We start from the raw sequence: 19,390 nt of genomic DNA on the forward strand, positions 1-19,390 counted from the left end.
AAAAAAAAAATTAAAAAAAAAAAAAAAAAAAAGTACAGCCCAGTGAACGTATGTCCCCCCAGACCAGTGCTATGTTGAATGTCACCCTGGTCCTTGCTAAGCAGAGCCCTCTGGGTAGTGCTCTTGCAGCCTTTTCTGTTACATAATAAATGCCTACAAGTCACCCGCAGGGAGCCAGAGTCGTCTTGTGTTTTAGGCCTGAAAACACGTTGGGGGGGGGGGGGGGGGTTGGCGCATGAAAAAAGACTTTTTCAAACACTATGCTTTTACTCTTCTCTGGCACAGCTGCTTAAACCTAGTGTTTGTGCTTGGAGGATTAACCTCGTGTTCAGTTTGCCTCCTGTTTCAAGAAACAGAGGGTAGATGTGCAGAAAATCTCAGATTACCCCCTGGTTGTTTCTTTATTGTTACTTTGACACGATTCTTGCCTCTTAGAGAAACGGAACTCAAAGTTTCTTTTTCTTTTTTTTAGTATTTGTTTATCTTGAGAGAGAGAGAGAGAGAGAGAGAAAGAGTGCGAGTGGGGTGGGATGGGTGGGCAGAGAAAGAAGGAGACACAGAATCCGAAGCAGGCTCCAGGCTCTGAGCTGTCAGCACAGAGCCCGACATGGGGGCTTGAACCCACGAACCGCAAGATCATGACCTGAGCGGAAGGTGGAAGCTCAACCGACTGAGCCACCCAGGCGCCCCGGAACTCACAGTTAGTAGGCAGACATGTCCACTGATGTTAACAGGAGATCTTTGGGCTGCTTTTCTTACAGATACGAGATCCTGACTCCAAATGCTATTCCCAAGGGTTTCATGGACGGCAAACAGGCTTGTGAGCGAATGGTAAGCTTCCCTCGACCTCTCTGGTTTGCAGACTATCGATACGGTGTGTCCCATAACAAGCTGTGAACGGACTCTTCCCTCTTTCAGATCAGGGCTTTAGAATTGGACCCAAACTTGTACAGAATCGGACAGAGCAAGATATTTTTCAGAGCTGGCGTTTTGGCGCACTTAGAGGAAGAAAGAGATTTAAAAATTACCGACATCATCATCTTCTTCCAGGCCGTTTGCAGAGGTTACCTGGCCAGAAAGTAAGTGGATAATCGCGAATCCGACACTCGTGGAGCGTGGGCGGGTGCCGAGCGCTGTTCTGTGCTGTAGGTGCAAGGGCACCTTGGCCGTGAGGAAACGGGCCAAGACAGAAAATAAAGGGCTTGGGGGTCTTGCTTCGGCGTGGGTTTCTCCGAGGCTCTGAGATCCGCAGGATGGGGAAGGTGCCGGCCCTGGGCAGGGGAGCTGGGAGGAGAGCAGCTTTCCAGTAGGAGCAGCACAGAAGCAGTTCTAGAAGGCGTGCCCGGAGCCTGGCGGGTGAGGGAAGCAGGGAAGGAGAAGCAGGAAGGACGCTGAGGGGTGAGCTGAAGACCGTGGGTCTTGAGGGTCACCCGGCTACCGCGACAGGACAGGCTGGGGCCAGAGAGCAATCGGGAGCGCCGTGGTGGGAGACCCTGGAGTGGAAGATGGCCGTCCCCGGCCCGCGGTGGTGACAGAGACAGACCGGTTGCCGGATCCGGATCCGGTTGCTTAGGACCGGAGTGGAGCCAGACGCAGTGATGGTGTTTCCTTCACCTCCTCCCGCAGGAGCCCGGGGCCTCGGAGGGGAGGGTGGGCCTGCTCCGGAGGCTTCGGTCCGCAGCCCGATGCTCCCCGTCGGCCTGGCAGGAGGGCAGCTCCGGGCGACGGGCAGTGTGCCGCCCGACGCTGTCCTGAGGGATTTCAGCCCGGTGAGGTGGAGGCGGGATCTGTGAGTCTTGGCCCACACGTGACAGAGTCTCGAGTAGAAGAGGCGGCTCGGAAAGTCCAAGAACGCGTGACGTCCTCAACGATTCACACCCAGGCAACGGTGCGCAAGGACAGAAGGCTTGGTTTTTCCATGCCCTCGCCTGCCGCGTGTCACCGGTCCGCAAACACCGCTGTCACCGTATCTGCCGCAGCACAAGACGCCTGACAGAACAGGAGTAGACACAGGCGGGTGCCTTCCTCGTGGCTGTCAGAAGCCTACAGCTGTCAGGAACGCGGGACGTTAACTATATAAATTGTGCAAGCACGTGCCGCTTCCCCCCTGAACTCTGAACCCTGCAGAATTATCACCAAGATCCATAATCAGAAAGATCTTTTTTTTTTTTTATATTTTTTTATAATGTTTATTCAGTTTTTGAAAGAGACCGAGCACAAGTGGGGGAGCGGCAGAGAGAGAGAGGGAGAGAGAAACAGAATCCGAAGCAAGTTCCAGGCTCCGAGCTGTCAGCACAGAGCCCGACGCGGGTCTGGAACCCACGAATCGTGAGATCATGACCTGGGCCAAAGTCAGACGCTTAACCAGCTGAGCCACCCAGGCGCCCAAGATCTCCTCTTAAAGACTAACAGCTAACACAAGCGTGTGACCGCTACATAAGGCACTGTACCTGTCATTTGCAGCTCCCAAAATTAGGCCTTCGCAAGAGCCAGGCTAGAATTCGGAAAGAGGCAGAGCAGTGCGTACAGGTCAGACACACAGACGTGGACAGAAGCCCGTGAGCTGGCAGCCGGAGCACCCTAGAGGCCACTGGCACCGGTGGACAAAGAGGGAGGAAACAGGGCTGTGGCACGTCGGCCTCCTGACACCGGGACACCAGATGACGTACTTCAGAGGCGGGTCCCGGAGCCCCCGGCAGAGAGCGCGGTGCGCCCGGCAGACAGGTTCAGCTGAAGGCAGTGGCGGGTGGGGGGAGCCAGCTGCCTCGTTCAGACAGAGTGGCCGGCGTGTTCTTGACTCATCTTCTCCCAGAGGCCACGGGGACATCAGGGCGACGGTCCTCAGTAAGGAGGTTGAGGGATTTTTACGGCAGCCTTGAAGGAGCCTGCAAGAATGGGAAGGCAGATGCTGTTTTACGGTGCTAAAAACTGCATTTGAAACTGTTGTTTTTGCAGCAGAAACTATTAAAGCTAAGGCTTGGCCGAACTGGCTCAGCTGGTAGGAATAAGAAGGAAGAAGATTTGGTAGGAGCGACACTCAGGGCAGGTACACGGCCACAGCCGGAGGACATTTAAGCGGCGAGTTGGCGACACAGAAGTTCCGGGGTCCTGCGAGGGAATGGGACCCGCAGGGCAGCAGAAGGGGCAAGAGGAGCCGTCCGTGCTCCTGAACCGCGACCCATCTAGTCTTGAGGCCGTCCCGCGTGAATCCAGTGGATACTGGTCGTTGCTGGAGTGAACGCGTAATTCTAGACTTCTCTTACTGTCTTTTCCGTTTCCTTCAAGTGCATCTCTTGCCCCGGAGAACCCTGTAACCGGTCTTACAAAGAGTTATGGAAAGGCTGCCGGAGGAATGATCACAGATCTAGGGGCGCCCGATGGTTCTTTTGTTCACCCGGCACATATTTTGAGGGGCCCTGAGTACGTGTCTCCCTGGGTCGGATGCTGGAGCACAGGAGTGACTGGGCCGTGCTCTCTGCTCCCGAGGAGCCGAGCCTGGTTGGGAAGGGGGCCGCGTTTGTGGACAGGGTGCAGCCAGCCTGGGGCTGCGACAAGGTGAAGGAGGCCACGAGGTCACCTTGGTGACCTAGTTTTCCGTAGTGGGTTGTCCATAGGGGCCTGCAGCAGACAAGGCCATACAGACCTGCCTGAGGGAGAGGCTCAGAGCGCAGGAAGCCCTTCGACAGTTCAGGAGGTGATGGGGGCGGAGCCAGAGTGCTGGGCCACAGGGGGCGCAGGGTAGGGCCTGGGGAGTCTGTGGGTCCTGAAAGTGTCATCGTCAGTAGAAAGATAAGTCACCTACTAGGAGGAGGGGCAGCACAGTGACCTGGGTTGGGGGTTGGGGTTTGTTTAGGCCAGAGAGGGGGGTTGGGGCTTCAGAAAGGGGGCTCCGATCCTGAAGGCGAGGGAGAAACTGAACATACTGCAAAGGATGACCAGTAAGTGGGTCTGGGATCATCGGCCACTGAAGGCAGCACAGGGGAGTGGGAAAGCCCAGACTTGGTTACGAGGAGACTGGGGCTCGAGAGGTGTCTGCGTGTCCTGGAGGGGCGTGGCCTGGCCGATGAACGTCTGTCTGTCTGTGAACAAGAGGCATCAGCTCGACCGTCCGCGGGTCCTTCCGGCTCCGGGATGCTGCAGGGCGGAGGAAGGGCGGGCAAGATGAGGCTGGAAGGGGACGATGCCGTGTCCGTGCCAGGTTGGAAGAGGAAGTAGTTAGCGATCAGGGGCACCAGCCAGGGGAGCGTGAGGAACCTGGGGAGCAGGGGGTCTCTTCGTGCCCGGGAACGTGCGGACACGGGCACACGGCAGGGGACGAGGGACGCTCGGGGCAGCGTCTGCGAAGAAAGCGGCCGGCCGCCATCAGGACGCGTTTTCTCTGCGCACTAACCGTCCTCCCGGTTGTCCAGGGCCTTCGCCAAGAAGCAGCAGCAGCTGAGCGCCCTGAAGGTCCTGCAGCGGAACTGCGCCGCCTACCTGAAGCTCCGTCACTGGCAGTGGTGGCGCGTCTTCACCAAGGTGGGCTTCGCGGCGTGGGGGGAGGGGGAGCCTGGAAGGTCACGGGGGGGAGGGGAAGCCTGGACGAGGCCGCGGTCCCCGCCCGGGCACAGGGTGACGTGCGATTTGATCCCGTCGCAGGTGAAGCCGCTCCTCCAAGTGACCCGCCAGGAGGAGGAGCTTCAGGCCAAGGACGAGGAGCTGCTGAAGGTGAAGGAGAAGCAGACGAAGGTGGAGGGCGAGCTGGAGGAGATGGAACGCAAGCACCAGCAGGTGCGCCCGCGTGCCGCTCACGGGGACCCACCTGCCGGCGGCCGCACCCGCCACAGTTGGGTTCACGTAAACCGCAGTCCGCCTCCCCTCACGCGGTTCCGCCTCGGCCCTTCGTGGACACGTAGGTGTCCCATTTGCCGCCAGGCACGCGTTCCTGACACCTGCTGCCCGTGGGACTCCCACCGTGTCCCCTGCCTGGGATGGCTCCCGAGGGCCTCGAAAGTAAAGACGAGACCACGCCGGGCCACCCGAGTCCTGGGTCAGCGTCCTTCGCCGGTGGGGATGCTTCACAGACCAGGCAGGGGCTCGGGAAGCGTGTGTAGACGACCGGGTTCAGGGTTCAGGGCCTGAGAGACTAACGATGAAGGCCAGGGGTATCCCTTGATCCCAGACGGCCGTAGCTGGCCCCCTGAACACACTCGAATAAGGTTTTCCCTCCGCCTCTGTCAGTTACCTTAATGGAAGAGCAGGAGCTCCTAAAGTCGCGTGAACTTAGTGTTGTTCAGGATGACCTGAGACAGAAACCAGCGGAAACGTTCTCTAGCTCGCTTTGCCGTAAAGAATATCGGAAAGTTTTGCCAGTGACGTTACCGATACGTAAGCCTCCATTTCTCCGGTGACGAGCACGGCCGCTGAAATCCGAGTGACCGTCTGCGGCGGGGGGAGGCGGGGGCAGCGACCGCACTGACGCTCGGTTGTGGTTGCAGCTTCTGGAGGAGAAGAACATCCTGGCAGAGCAGCTGCAGGCGGAGACGGAGCTCTTTGCCGAAGCGGAAGAGATGAGGGCGAGGCTCGCCGCCAAGAAGCAGGAGCTGGAGGAGATCCTCCACGACCTGGAATCCAGGGTTGAGGAGGAAGAAGAAAGAAACCAAATCCTCCAGAACGAAAAGAAGAAGATGCAAGCGCACATTCAGGTACGTAGGACGGTCTCCGTCCAGAGCCGGGTTGGGTTTTCCGAGCGGCCCTGCCGAAGAAACGAATGGAAGCTGTGGGTTCGCGTTGTGTCCCCTGAGGGGCGACAGGAGTCCACGTTCCAGGTCCTGCCCTTCAAAGATGACCGGCGATGGGAGCGCCCGGTGGCTCAGTCGGTTAAGCGTCCGACTCTTGGTCTCAGCTCCATCGGGCTCTGCACTGACAGTATGGAGCCCGCTTGGGATTCTCTCTCTGCTCCTCCCCTGCTCGCTCGCACGTTGCGCGTTCCCTCTCTCTCTCTCTCTCTCTCTCTCAAAATAAATAAACTTAAAAAAATTAAGACGTCCAGCACTAAAAGCACACACATAACAGACTGTCTTCGAGCGTCTTCCAGAGTGCAGAGTGATTCAGAGTAGGAGCATCGCAGGGTCTGGAACACTTTGTAGGGGACCCGGTTTGTCCTTTGTGTTGTCACCAATGACGGCACTGCTCGCTCCGTTCACTAGATAGATAGGCCTCTGTTCGGGAGTTTGGTTCATAAGAAGGGCTCAGCTCCAACACAGGAGGCGGCCAGGAATCAGAATAAAACACTTACCCCTTCCCAGGAGTTACCATGTTACGGAGACACAGGCTGCCCTCCCGCGTCGTGCAAATACACGGTTCAGACAGTGCTAACTCTGCCCACGGCCTAGGACACTCCCTTCTCTTTTTCTCCTTGTCTCCCACACCCAGCCTCCCGAATATGTCCTTGAGTGTCACGGTGTCTGTGTCTCAGCCACCGTTGCTTCGTGGGTCCAGCACCAGACTTTCGTCCAGGTCTCTTCTTGAATTTTCTCTCCCCTGATAACTCCTTGGCAAAGCTCAGACAATTCAGACGATTCTCAAAACCGCAGAAGATCTCACGTTATTTCCTTGGCAAAGACCGCGTGCAGTAACTCATCTGGACACTTTCCATCCTTCAAGGCACTCAGCTTCCCGGTGCCTCCTGATAGGTTAGCAGAAGATCACGAGACCTGTAAAAAGTGCGCTTTCATTCAGCAATTCCAGTTCTGGGACTTTATTCTAAGCGTAAATCGATCAAGCCATCTGATGATGTGCCAGTCAGGAGTGTTAAGCCACGGCAGTTCCGTGCAGTTACAGGTAAAAAGAGGTTTATTGTCACGGGGATCCCTAGTGCATTACTGAGGAGTGTGTGCGGGAAGATCGACGTCAAAATACATTGCTGCAACTTATGAGTGTAAACGCGTGATTTTATGTGGGACCATACAGGGACCTAGAGTTTCTGCCGGCAGTAGTGGGCTCTCCTTGGTGGTGTTGTCACCCATAGTAGGGACTTTCTTTTTAAGAGCATGTGCTCGTTTGGGAAATAACGTGTATTCGTGTGGGGGAAGGGTGCCCAGAGTCCCTCCCCTCCAGTGTCCCCAGGCCTGGTTTTGTACGCTCCAGCTGTTAACACCCTCGTGTGAAATGCCTGTGTTTCTTTAGCGTGTGCAGAAAAGCAGATCTGTCCTGGGGGAGCAGAGTTAGTGTTGTATTTTGCTTGTTCTGTACTTCCTATCCTCCCCTTCCCTACTAGATTCCTTTGGGGCTTCTCGGGTTTTGGCACTGTTCTCTGAATTTATTATCTCATTTTGTGACATCTAAGTTCATTCAAACACATTCTAAAAATATTGATGGTAATAGGTTTTGTTTTCTGTTTTTTGTTTTCTTTTTTTCCCCCATTTTCCTCCATCTGAGGAAATCCTATCCAGAAGTCAGAATATCAGAGGTCCTACGGTCCCCACATGGCCCCTGGGAAAACTCAACCTCGTCGGTCCCTCCTCTGTTCCTTTCTGACCTGTGAGCCTTTGAGGGATTTCTTATGTGTACGTTTTTCAACCAAACAACTGGAGCTGTTTTTGGTTTGATTTTAAGATGAATTTCCTAATTACGGTATTAAATAAACGCTTATTGTAGAAAACCTAGGGAACACCGCACCTCTGGTCTCCTCCCTCCCATCACCCCCGTTACCGACATTATTTCTGCTTGCCTGTATTTCTAACCAGATATACAGATATAGTTGAAATTATACTGAACGTACTGCTCTGTTCACTGCTTTTGTGAATTTAGGACTGTGAGGTACAGGGATGCACCTGACCAAAACCAGACTGTGGGAAAGAAACCGTATGACAAATGACCTGTTTTATTCTGTTTCAAAAACAAATAAGTGGCAAGGAAGGGAGGCAGAGATCCACGGGAGCCTAGAGGACAAGGAGTCTCTAGAGGCTTTGGAGTCACAGTGTGTGAACCTTACTTGGATTCCAGTTCAAACAAACAAATGTATTTTTTTTTAAGTTTATTTATTTTGAGAGAGAGGATCCCAAGCAGGGTCCATGCTGTCAGTGCAGAGTCCAACGTGGGGCCGGAACCCACGAACTGCGAGATCGTGACCTGACCCGAGATCAAGAGTCAGACGCTTAACAGATTGAGCCACCCAGGCGCCCCAAAAATGTCTTTTTAAGCAGTCTTTATCTTTTAGAGGTACAGCCTGAAGGTTTTACAGTAACACGTGAGGTTTGGGATTTGCCGCAAAATAACCCAAGAGGCGAAGGGGGACCGCGGAGGTAGAGAGGGGAGGACACTGGCCGTGAGTCCGACGCTTGGCAAAGCTGGGCTGACGGGTGCGCCCTTCCGGCTCGTTCCGCTGCTGTGTTTGAAGTTTTCCACGAGAAAATGACCATCTCTTGCATGGGTTTCATTCCCGAGTCAACCACGACAGGTTTTGTAAACAGACCGTTCGTGGATGTGTCCGTACAGCCCTGGTCCATAACGTACATGTGTACTACGTATGATGAGGCAGGGCAGGACACGGAAGCGTGTCTTACCTTAGAAACCTGCACACGCCAGAATCCCACCCACCTGGGGATGGGCTCACGCGGTGAGCTTGGCTTGAGCCGAGACCACCCCTCTCTCAAATACGAATTTTAATTCCTATGTTATTCCCCTTCACAAATACACCCTCTACTCAGCAAGAGATCTTGTGGCGCGTTCACCGTCCTTCGATGTTATAAATGACCTTTTTACATACATCGCACCTGTGGCTATGTCCCGAAATTGCCGGTGTGAAAGGAATGCTGGTTTTCGGAGCTTGCTGTCCTCTGCCACATCGGCTTCCAGAAGGATAGACCCGGGCTGGGCTGCAGCCCGCAGTGGCTGCAAACGTCTGCTTCTCTTCCCTGTGCTTCACGTCTGTAAAAACACCCCTGCCGTTCGGCGTTTCCCCACGCCTCAGCGTTTCACTTCCCTGCGCCGTCATGGAGGGGCGCGTGGTGGCGTCCTGTGGAGGGCGGGGGGCGCTGACTGTGTGCTGTGCTTCCCCAGGACTTGGAGGAGCAGCTGGACGAGGAGGAAGGGGCTCGCCAGAAACTGCAGCTGGAGAAGGTGACGGCAGAGGCGAAGACCAAGAAGATGGAGGAGGAGATCCTGCTTCTCGAGGACCAAAACTCCAAGTCTATCAAAGTAAGAGACTGCTTCTGAGCTGGTTGGGGGTGCCTGGCTGGCCCGGTGGGTAGAGCCTGAGATCGTGAGTTCAAGCCCCATGTTGGGCGTGGAGCCTCCTTAAAAAGTGGATTTTTGAGGGGCGCCCGGGTGGCTCAGGCGGTCGAGCGTCCGGCTTCGGCTCGGGTCACGATCTCACGGTCGGTGGGTTCGAGCCCCGTGTCGGGCTCTGTGCCGACGGCTCGGAGCCCGGGGCCTGCTTCGGATTCTGCGTCTCCCTCTTTCTCTGCACCTCCCCTGCTCGTGCTCTGTCTCACTCTCTCTCTCAAAATTACATAAACATTAAAAAAATTTTTTAAAAGTGGATTTTAGAATGTGGGAAATCCGTATGTTGACAGACTCGCCGAAAGGGGCTTCCTTCAAGAAATTCTCAAGAGTTCAGGTTCATTTACTTACTTTTTCTAACACTCAACTTCTATAGATTTGTAAAGGTAGAAAGTCTTTAGTTTTTTAGATCTTGGGACCAAATAGCCTCCTGATCCTTCAGATGTGTAACGTGCACGTTCTGTGTGCATCGGTCCCCCCTCGATGACCAGGTCCTGCCCGCGCACACACCGCTTCACTCCATGCGGGCTGCGGGACCCGGGGGGCAGGGGGGGCGCAGGGGGGGCCTACACGAGTGAACCTCCCACCTCGCGGGAGCGATCGGAGCCACGGGGGGGACGTGGTGCCACAAGCCCGTTTCCTGAGTGACACCACACCCCACGCGTGGTTGTGCGTGCCTTCGCTGAAACGGTGACTTTCTACTCAGGAAAAGAAACTCTTGGAGGATCGCATCGCGGAGTGCTCCTCTCAGCTGGCTGAAGAGGAAGAAAAGGCCAAAAATTTGGCCAAAATCAGAAATAAGCAAGAAGTGATGATCTCAGATTTAGAAGGTTAGTATTTGGGGTCAGAGAAACGTGGGACTGGGCTTGTGAGTGTTTAGATTTTACTTAAATCAGAACATGTGGTAATGGAAAATGGGCGTGCCGATTACTAATCAGTTTGCATTCAATTACATGGGCGTATTTTGAGTTGTTATCTGCTGCCTAGTCTCCAAGTATTTATGATGGGGTAGCGCTAACCTAAACTTTGATTTTATGAAGTTAGATCCCATGGTGAAACGCCATGCCCCCTTGATGGACGCAGCGGGGCTCTAAGTTTGAGTCGTAGAAGCCAGTGGACTTTGTGTTTAATCTGACAGCTGCGTGAGGGCGTGTAGGGTTCACTTCACAAAGAGACTGATGGCTACTGCCACGGAAAGTGTTGGGGACAGAGAACCCGCTGAGGGGAATCGCGTCGCACGGAGACGGCAGAAGCTGTGTTGGGAAATCCCAGGGTGTCTACAGAGTGGACCCTGGCTTTCTACACAAGAACCCGGGAAAGAGGGTGGAAGCTGGGGAGGCATCCACGCATCTGCCGTGTCAGCGGCTCGGCCCTGTGTCTGTATCAGAGCAGCGCACGGCGCTCAACGCCCGGCTGTCACGTGTCCCTACAGCACCTGCGTGGCCGTGACCACGCTCTCCCAGCGCACTGCTTTCGCAGTAGGGAGAAAACGAGAGGGTTTGTCAAAACCTATCTCAGGTTTTGTTGTCTCGCTGTTGCTTAGCACAGACGAGAGAGGATGGCAGCGGGAGAGATTTTCATAAACCATTTTTGCCAGCGCGTGGCTCTTCCGCTCAGGGGAGCACAGAGCGCACACGTGCCTGCTCTGTCTCGGCCGTGTGATCAGCCCGCGGTGCCCAGTCTCCACCTTCCCACACGCTGGCTCTGCTGGAGGACAGTCCTGGGAAGGGAAGGAGCGCCGGCGTAGTTGAAGGATCATCGCGGGACTGTGACACCTGCCCCCACTCTGTCCTCTGCCTCAGTGCCCAGGACCTGTAGTCCTGGGTCCTGCCAGGAACTCCCAGGGAAGGGGGATGGGGCTCCGGGCACACTGCCCTCGCCTCTGCTGAGCCCCTCTGCAATCCTGGGCCCAGCGATGGCTGTGGGCTCCCTTCCCACGAAGTGACAGAATCCACCCAGTTTCTTCCTGAAAATACCATCCTCCCACCGACCGCTCTTGCCTGCAGCTTGATCTCCGCGGGTTTCTGACGGCTGAGCTGTAGGCACGGTGGGGTCAAGGCGGTGGCCGCTTTTCAGTGAAATGGCGTATTTTCAGCTCGGGTCGGTTTCTCTCTCGAATTCGTTCATGTGGCCTGTCACTTGTCGGTTAAGGAGCTTCTTGGCCCTTGCCTTTCAGAACGCTTAAAGAAGGAAGAAAAGACCCGTCAGGAGCTGGAAAAGGCCAAGAGAAAACTCGACGGAGAGACCACCGACCTGCAGGACCAGATCGCGGAGCTGCAGGCGCAGATCGACGAGCTCAAGGTCCAGCTGGCCAAGAAGGAGGAGGAGCTGCAGGGCGCGCTGGCCAGGTCCGCCCCCCGCGCGGGGCCGTTGCCGCGGGCTGTGCGTCTGCCGCGGGCAGAGCGTCTGGGGCTGGGCGCCGACGAAAACCCCGAGACGGGGACACGTAGTCTCCTTGCGGGTGTGGCACAGGAGGCTGAAAGAGCCGGGAGTCCACGGCTCGTGTCAGGGCAGCAAGAAGCACTCGTGAACCACCATCGGTGTCCACGCCTAGCGATCGCCGGTCACCGAGGTCCCTGGAAACTCCCCCCAGAAGTCCTGTTACCGCACCCAGTGTTTGGTTTCCGTGTGTTAGAGAGTAATTCCACAGCGTGTTTTAGAAGTTGAGGGGAAACCCCTTTTCAGAAATGATCCCCTGCCAGGGGCACCCGGGCCGCTCTCGATTGCGGCTCAGGTCATGATCTCACGGTTCGTGAGTTCAAGCCCCACATCGGGCTCTGTGCTGACAGCGTGGACCCTGCTTGGGGTTCTCTGTCTCCTTCCCTCCTCTCTCACCCTCTCTCTCAGTAAATAAACATTAAGAAAAAAATGAATCCCCCTCGCTCATGGCATGATTTCCTGTTGAGTTTTAAATCATTTTAGAATGGAAATCGTGCCTAGTAAATATATTTATATCTGATGTTTCTAAAGAAGAATTACTTGGTTACACGCTCATAGAACTTAAACTTTACCATTTATCATAAGCGAGTAAATCTCGTAACAGACCTCTTTTTCTGCCCTCTATCACCGTTGGTCTCATTTTGGCCAGACGTTCTGCTTTTCCTCTTAGAGGCGAGAGCTGGAATTCTGGATTCCTGTCTCTCACCCCAAGTATCCCAGCTCCTCCGGTCAGAAACTCTGCCAGCACTGAGCTAACATGCACAGCAGGTGTGAAGGCAGCAGGCCTCCTACTGACTTGCAAGAACTTCGGGTTTGCTGCTTCACTGTAGGCTGGACTGGACTGCCGCCCTGAGCAGTGTTCTCTTAACCTTGTACTCTGGAGCGATTTTTTTAATATTCTGCTCATTAAAATGAGCTTGTCTGTCCTTTTAATGGAAAACCCGCAGCTCTCTGGCAAGGGGGCGGGGTTCCATTCCGGTTCTGACGCTGCCAATTCTGGTTCTGGCTCTGGGGCCTTCAGGTCGTCGACCCCCGTGCCTCCTCCCCCTGCCCGGCGGGCCCAGCCCCGGCCACGGGCAGAGGGACGTGTGACTGGGGTCCGCTCGCAGAGGGGCACGGCGGGGGTGGGTTCCCCCCGGGATGCCGGCGGCCGCCGGCTGAGCCCTTCTCGTGCTGGGCGATTTCGCAGGGGCGACGACGAGACGCTCCACAAGAACAACGCGCTCAAGGTGGTGCGCGAGCTGCAAGCCCAGATCGCCGAGCTGCAGGAGGACTTCGAATCGGAGAAGGCTTCGCGGAACAAGGCGGAGAAGCAGAAGCGGGACTTGAGTGAGGAGCTGGAGGCTCTGAAAACGGAGCTGGAGGACACCCTGGACACCACCGCGGCTCAGCAGGAACTTCGGTGAGTGGCGCGTAGGTGGGCACCCCCTGGCGTCTGGCAGAAATGCTTCGGGCGCGCTGGCCTCCTTGGGGACACGGGGCTTTTCCTTTCGTCGCTGTTCTGAGTATTTCTTTCCCTCCGGGAAGTAATGGCCAAGGAAACAGGGACGGGAAATAATGGCCAAGGAACGGGGATGAGATAGCTGTGGTTAGAAACAAACCCGTGTCCGGTGGGGGAGGGGCGGCTGGCGGGGAAGGACCGGCAGACTGAGGTGTGCGGGCTGGGATGGGATCGGGGAAAGCCACACTCCGCGACGGACGTCTCCAGGCAGGCCCCGGGGCAGGTGCACAGAGAGTTGGGCGGAGGCTCGTACCAGACCCGGAAGCCCGGAGGGGCGGGTGGGTCAGGCGGGATGGGCGGGGCTGTGGGCGTGGTTAGCAGAGAAGGGAGGTTCATGTTTACCAAACGGAAAAGAAGGCAGGGCAGAGGCACGTGCCGGGTGACAGGCAAGGCCACAGCCCAGCGCAGGGGGAAGAGTCGGGCGTGTGGAAGCCTCGGCTGCCGCCCCCAGAGGGTCGCGGAGAGCTGGAGCAGCGAGCGGGAGGCGGCCCAGTGGAGGGGCCGACTGGGGCTCCTGCCGGCACTCGGTCGTGTCCTCACGTCAGCCGCTGGGTTGTGACCTCCCAGACCGCTGCCCTGGCCTCTTCCCGCCCCTCTGTTCGCTCCTCAAGACTCCAGCTTCCCCGGGAGGGCGTGTGGGGCTGGTAGATGCGGCCGGCTGCATGCAAACAGAGGCATGCACACACGCACCCACGTGCGCACACACGGCCCTCTGCTCGCTGCTCCGGGGTGTCCTCGCTCTCACGTGGCAGCTGAGCTAAGGCCTGGAATGAAACACAAAGGGCGGGAGGGGAGTCACCTGTGAAGACAGGTGTGGTCAGGGAGGTAGGGAAGGACCAGCGTGTGTTCACCCGGCGGGGTCGGGGGGTGGGGGGAGATCTGGAGTGGGGGACGTCACCGGGTCTGCGGAGAAGGCCGCTCTGAGGGTGAGGTGGCCGTCAGATGGTGTCGGCGAGGGAGTGGTCGGTGACGGAGGAGCCTCGCGATGTGTCTGTGGGGCTTTGCCCATGAACACGTTAAGACCGCGGCAGGGACGACAGGTCACGTCCCCGGAGAGAGCCGGAGCCCACGTGAGCCAGGCCGGCCCAGGCCTCCTCCCCCTCTTCAGAACAGCCCTGCTGTCAGCGGGTTAAGTCCCGGCCTTCCCAGTAGGAGGTCTGCTTTTAAAAATCTGGCAACGGGGGTGCCTGGGTGGCTCCGCCAGTTAAGCGTCCAGCTTTGGCTAAAGTCATGGTTTCACGGTCCGGAGTTCAAGCCCCAAGTCAGGCTCTGTGCTGTCACAAAAGCTCAGAGCCTGGAGCCTGCTTCTGATTCTGTGTCTCCCTCTCTCTGCCCCTTCCCCGCTTGCACGGTCTCTCTCTCAAAAACCAACGTCAAAGAAAAGTTCTTTTTTAATCTGGAAGCCACTGAACTAGACCTTATTGAATTGTCAATTCTCAATTCTCAGCTGGTTTTTTGACCACGATAGAAAAAAAGGCTCCGGTCCTTTTCTCCCACTCCCCTCTTGAAAATAAACAAGTCGATACACGCGCACGTTTATTAAAACCACGGACAGGCTCAAACGTAGTGCTCGTGGGTGCCGTTTTGTGAAGACTTCCGGTTGCCCGCAGCTCCGGGGTCTTGGTGCTGGCGTGAGCCGCTGTGGCCAAGGACCCCCCTGCCTCCCCACCGGCTCCTCCCCGTGCGTGTTTCCCCGGGTCAGTGTGAAAGTAACCAAACTTGGCACAAACTCTCCGGAGGACTTCCCGTGAAAGACGAAAAACAGTTGGGCGGCTCAGCTGGAGGGGGGGCCGTGCAAGACTCCTGGTTTCATGTAGGAATTGGTACCCGGAGGGCCGTGCCCCGCTAGCGGGAGAAATGCCGTTGCCGTGTGACGGCCGACAGCACGGATCATTCACGGGGCCAGAGTGGCCGGATGCGGTGTCCGGCCTGGCCGGGCTGACGCTTACATCCGGCGACCTCCCCCCCCCCCCCCCCCAACCAAGTCCTTCCCCTCGAGGAGACTCAGGGACAGGCCCCCACCCCCCGGGTCGAGCCCAGTGAGACCACATTGAATCTTCTGATCCCTTCTGTCCGGCTGCCTGTGAGCACCGGTCAAGGGAGGAGAACGTGCCCCGAGTCGGCACCCGAGTCCCCGTCCTGACTGCTGACGCGCTCGAACCTCGGCGCGAGTTTGCCGGAGTTCTTCAGGCCGGTCGTAAAGCCCCAGCCACTTTGACCCCTGATGTCTGCAGCTTGCACGGGGCTGGGATCTGCCGAGCTTCAGCAAGGGTTTCGGGCTTCGTCAAGCTCTACGCTTCTGGTAAAGGTGGCGCTGGGACGGACGGCCCTGTGAAGGCTTCCTCCAGGTAGCGAGGTCACCACCCTACACCTGTCACAGCAAATGGCAAAAACGCTGGAAAACCACGTAAACATATTTAACATTAACATGATCTTCGTTCCCTAAACGCAGGTTAGAGCAGACCTCGATTTATCTCAGGATCCTGACTACAGCTATGTCACAGGGACGGGGAGAGTCCTGCCTCCGTCGGGACGGGCCGTCCTGTGATGCGGCCTGCCCCACCCTTAGCTCTGGAAAGCCACTTGGGGACCCACCTTTTCCGGCTGCAGTGAGACGTCCGCTGGGGTTGTGGCAGGCAGCTGGCCATCTGGCCTTAACCAGCTCCTGCCCCCCGCCACCGTCTGGTGACCGTAGGGACGAGCACTGTGTCTGACCGTACGTCAGACGGAGGAGTTGAGGGGAGCTGAACTCTCTCTGGAGGGATCCCCGGGGTCACAGCGGACACACGGCTTTCCGGGACCTACCCGACCAGATAGTTATCAAAGGAACCGAGGGGATATCTTTCACGTGACGATGGCAACACCCCAGATATAGTGAGGGCTGTTCTAGGCCAGGGCCTGTGCCCGGTACTTCCCCCGTGTGACCCTCACAGCCTCGTGAGGCCAGGGTTCGGTCGTGACCCTCGTGCTGGGGGTGCAGAAGCCGAGGTTGAGGGTTAACGTCGTGCGGGGTCGCGGAGTTGGGAAGCATCACACCGTGTCCGTCGCCTCGGGGGGAAACTGATGTCCTGCGTGAAACAAAACCATAGCTTCACCGTGTGCTTGATCGTGTTCTCAGTCGGTCCGTCAGTTAATTCTGAGCCGCTTTCTCTACGATGTGTCTGTCTAGCACCAAACGTGAACAAGAGGTGGCAGAGTTGAAGAAGGCTCTGGAGGAAGAGACGAGGAACCACGAAGCCCAAATCCAGGACATGCGACAGAGACACGCCACAGCCCTGGAGGAGCTCTCGGAGCAGCTGGAACAGGCCAAGAGGGTGAGAGGGGCAGGCGCGTGGGCCCGTGTCCTGCAGGAGATCGGCCATCGGGCGCACATCCGTCCAGTCGGTGCTGAGCCCGGCCTCGGCACGGCCGTGGGGGCTGACACGGCCAGCAGCTCGCAGGGCGCTGCGTACCCGAGGGGTCACGGGCCCTTGACTTTTTGTTGTTTTTTTCAATAACCGGGGGGACCCAGCGGCCGTCTCCAATCCCGTTCCTCCCAGGGCCGCCCTCCACCAGCGCCCCCCCCCCCCCCGCCCCCCGAAGGCCACGCTCAAAACCCTTGAGCGCTCTGTGCCTGTCCCCATCTGCGGCCAGCCAGTCCCCAGGCCCCGCGGCCATTTCACGTGGCCCTCACGCTCTCCTCCTTCCTCCCGCCTCTGGCAGTCTGAAGCCACCACACGCGGTGTCGCCCTCCTTTCGCCGCCATCCCCGCCCCGAGTCTCACACGGGCTTCCGTCCTGACAACACAGCAGCTCGTCCCCCCGCTGACCCCGGGGCAGACGGGCGTCCTTCCCCATTACGCCCCGTCGCCCTTCCTTCGTGCCTTCTGCTCCCGCTCCGGGGCCCCCTTCTGTCCTCCGCGGGCCCACACGTGCGCTCTCGGTATTAACGTTGACTGGACGTGCACATTTGCACGTGTCTTGTCACCATGCTCAGTACACCGCGTGCGTTGCCTTTAACCGTCACCACAACCTTGTGCAGTAGACACTCGACTGTCATTTCCGTTCAGAGGATGAGGAGACTGAGGCCGGCAGGGTCAGGAAACTAATCGAGGGTCACACAGCCAGAACGTGGAATGGCAGAGTGAAGCCGGGCACTCAGGCCCCAGAAGCCCCCACGTGACCCCCAGCTGCACCACCTCAAAAGCCCATCCCCAGGCCCAGGTCCCCCACGAGGCGATCCCTGCAGCCGTGCGACCTGTTGTGGTCACCCCTGCGCTGACACCCCTGTGTTAGTCTTACCCCTGCAACAGGGGTCTCAGCTCCTCACTGAGAATAATTTTCTCGACGGAACACGTTTTCTAGAAAGGATAACCCGAGTGGATGATTACATGACGGGACGTACCCCGAGTCGCCCCCACGCTGACCAGGATGAATTCCGTGGTGTACTGAGCCCCCACACGTCTGGCTCTCCTACCCCGGGCAGGGAGTACAGGGCGTTTCCTCCACAGAGATCTCCGTGCTCAGGGGAGAACGGAGGTTTTCATTCGCTCACTCCGATGCCGAGTGCAGCCCGGGTATCGGGCACCATCCTGCTGATACAAAAAGCAGCGCCTTGTATGGAGTGTTCTAAAAATACTGGCAAATTTCTCTTCCCTCCCCTCCTAGTTCAAGGCAAATCTGGAGAAGAACAAGCAGGGCCTGGAGACTGACAACAAAGAGCTGGCGTGTGAGGTCAAGGTGCTGCAGCAGGTCAAGGCCGAGTCTGAGCACAAGAGGAAGAAACTGGACGCGCAGGTGCAGGAGCTCCACGCCAAGGTCTCGGAAGGAGACAGACTCCGGGTGGAGCTGGCCGAGAAAGCAAACAAGTTACAGGTGAGCCCGGAAAACCCAACTCGGGACGCACCCGCGGCGGCCCGTCCGCGACCGTCGAGCCCCTTGGGGACCGCTGCCGTCAGGGGTGCGTGGTGTGTTTAGGTTCAGTCCTACTAGGTATCTCAGGGACGGACAGCACGAGTTGGCCTTAATTGTAGTAAATCCCACACTGAACAGTGGGTATAGCTTTGGGCTTTAAACACAACTTCACTGCTCCATTAGACCAGTCAGTAAGACAAGTGGGGCAGTGGGCACAGAAACGGGTGCCTAGTGTCGGTGCTAACTTGCGAAAACTGGATTTTTTGTACGCTGCTGGTCCAAGTATAAATTGAGACGACGTTTTCTAAAGAACAGGTCAGCAGTTTTGGTGTCACAGGCCTGAAAAATATGAATACCCTGGGGTGCCTGGCTGGCTCAGTGGGTAGAGTGTGCGACTCTTGATGTCAGGGTTGTGAGTTCAAGCCCCACACTGGGTGTAGATATTACTTCAAAGTAAAATCTTAGGAGTGCCTGGCTGGCTCAGTCAGTCAGGCATCTGGCTGTTGGTTTCGGCTCAGGTCGTGATCTCATGGTTTGTGAGTTTGAGCCCCTCTTTAGCCCTACGCTGATGGTGCAGAGCCTCTCCCTCCCTCCCTCTCTGCCCCTCCCCCACTCGGTCTCTCTCTCCCTCTCCCCCACCCCCACGCTCTCTCTCAAATATCTGCAAAATTAAAATCCTGAAAAAGAGAAGACAGTACGTATACATACAAAAGACAAAGACACGCGTATGTATAGGATACCCTACAGTCCAATAAAGTGACGTCTAGTAACGTAACCCAGGGAGATAAGGATCACACACAGACTCTGCTTCTGAGAATGCTCATTGCAGAAATACGTACGAAAGAGCGTAACTGGAATAACTTTCATGTCCAAGTATGGACTCCTACGCCACCAATAAAAACGAGACGATAGATGAATGTCTGTGGGCGAGAAAAGACGCACGTCCCGTGGTGCTGCACTAGAAACGGCTTCCAGAGCCGAGCTATGCCAGACGCCCAAGACCACCGGGCGGACTCCCAGGACTCCGCACGCGGGCCTGCTCACGGCCATGTTTATTACAGTGAAAGGATACAGAGCAATCAGTAAAGGGCAAAGGTGGGAGGCCCTGAGGAAACCAGGTGCGAGCTCCCAGCAGGCCCCTTGGGGGCAGGGAGCTGGGCCAGCACGTGGGCCGTCCTTTCCACGGGCCCGCTTGGAAAGGCTGGTCCCTTTGGGGGCTGGTCCCGACGGCCCCACTGCCTGACTCCCAGAAGGAAGGCACGCGTTCGGCATACAGCACGGTGTTTACACAAAC

General features: G+C 57.0%; 2 protein-coding genes across 9 annotated transcripts in view; one reads left to right on the plus strand and one right to left on the minus strand.

Moving 5' to 3' along the window:
* The window catches only part of MYH10 (myosin heavy chain 10), a 129,986-nt gene that overhangs the window by 92,295 nt on the left and 18,301 nt on the right, over window positions 1-19,390 (plus strand). For all 5 annotated transcript variants that reach the window (XM_049636957.1, XM_049636953.1, XM_049636954.1 and 2 more), the window contains 11 exons: window positions 762-831; window positions 919-1,079; window positions 4,410-4,518; window positions 4,639-4,770; window positions 5,478-5,684; window positions 9,043-9,180; window positions 9,971-10,094; window positions 11,441-11,612; window positions 12,893-13,105; window positions 16,374-16,518; window positions 17,851-18,057. In XM_049636957.1, coding sequence (XP_049492914.1) covers window positions 762-831; window positions 919-1,079; window positions 4,410-4,518; window positions 4,639-4,770; window positions 5,478-5,684; window positions 9,043-9,180; window positions 9,971-10,094; window positions 11,441-11,612; window positions 12,893-13,105; window positions 16,374-16,518; window positions 17,851-18,057 — 1,678 coding nt within the window. The remainder of the gene's footprint in view (window positions 1-761; window positions 832-918; window positions 1,080-4,409; window positions 4,519-4,638; window positions 4,771-5,477; window positions 5,685-9,042; window positions 9,181-9,970; window positions 10,095-11,440; window positions 11,613-12,892; window positions 13,106-16,373; window positions 16,519-17,850; window positions 18,058-19,390) is intronic.
* Window positions 10,835-19,390, minus strand: part of NDEL1 (nudE neurodevelopment protein 1 like 1) — an 80,863-nt gene continuing 72,307 nt past the window's right edge. For 2 of the 4 annotated variants that reach the window (XR_007459213.1, XM_049636968.1), the window contains exon 10: window positions 10,835-11,444. Coding sequence is in view for 2 of the 4 variants with exons in the window: in XM_049636968.1 (XP_049492925.1) it covers window positions 11,411-11,444 (34 nt within the window). In the remaining 2 variants the exon portion in view is untranslated. Of the gene's footprint in view, window positions 13,969-19,390 lie in introns of all 4 variants that reach the window. The other 2 variants (XR_007459210.1, XM_049636969.1) reach the window with 2 other exon arrangements.

The sequence above is a fragment of the Panthera uncia genome, chromosome E1, assembly GCF_023721935.1.
Source record: "Panthera uncia isolate 11264 chromosome E1, Puncia_PCG_1.0, whole genome shotgun sequence".
NCBI classification, from domain to species: domain Eukaryota; kingdom Metazoa; phylum Chordata; class Mammalia; order Carnivora; family Felidae; genus Panthera; species Panthera uncia.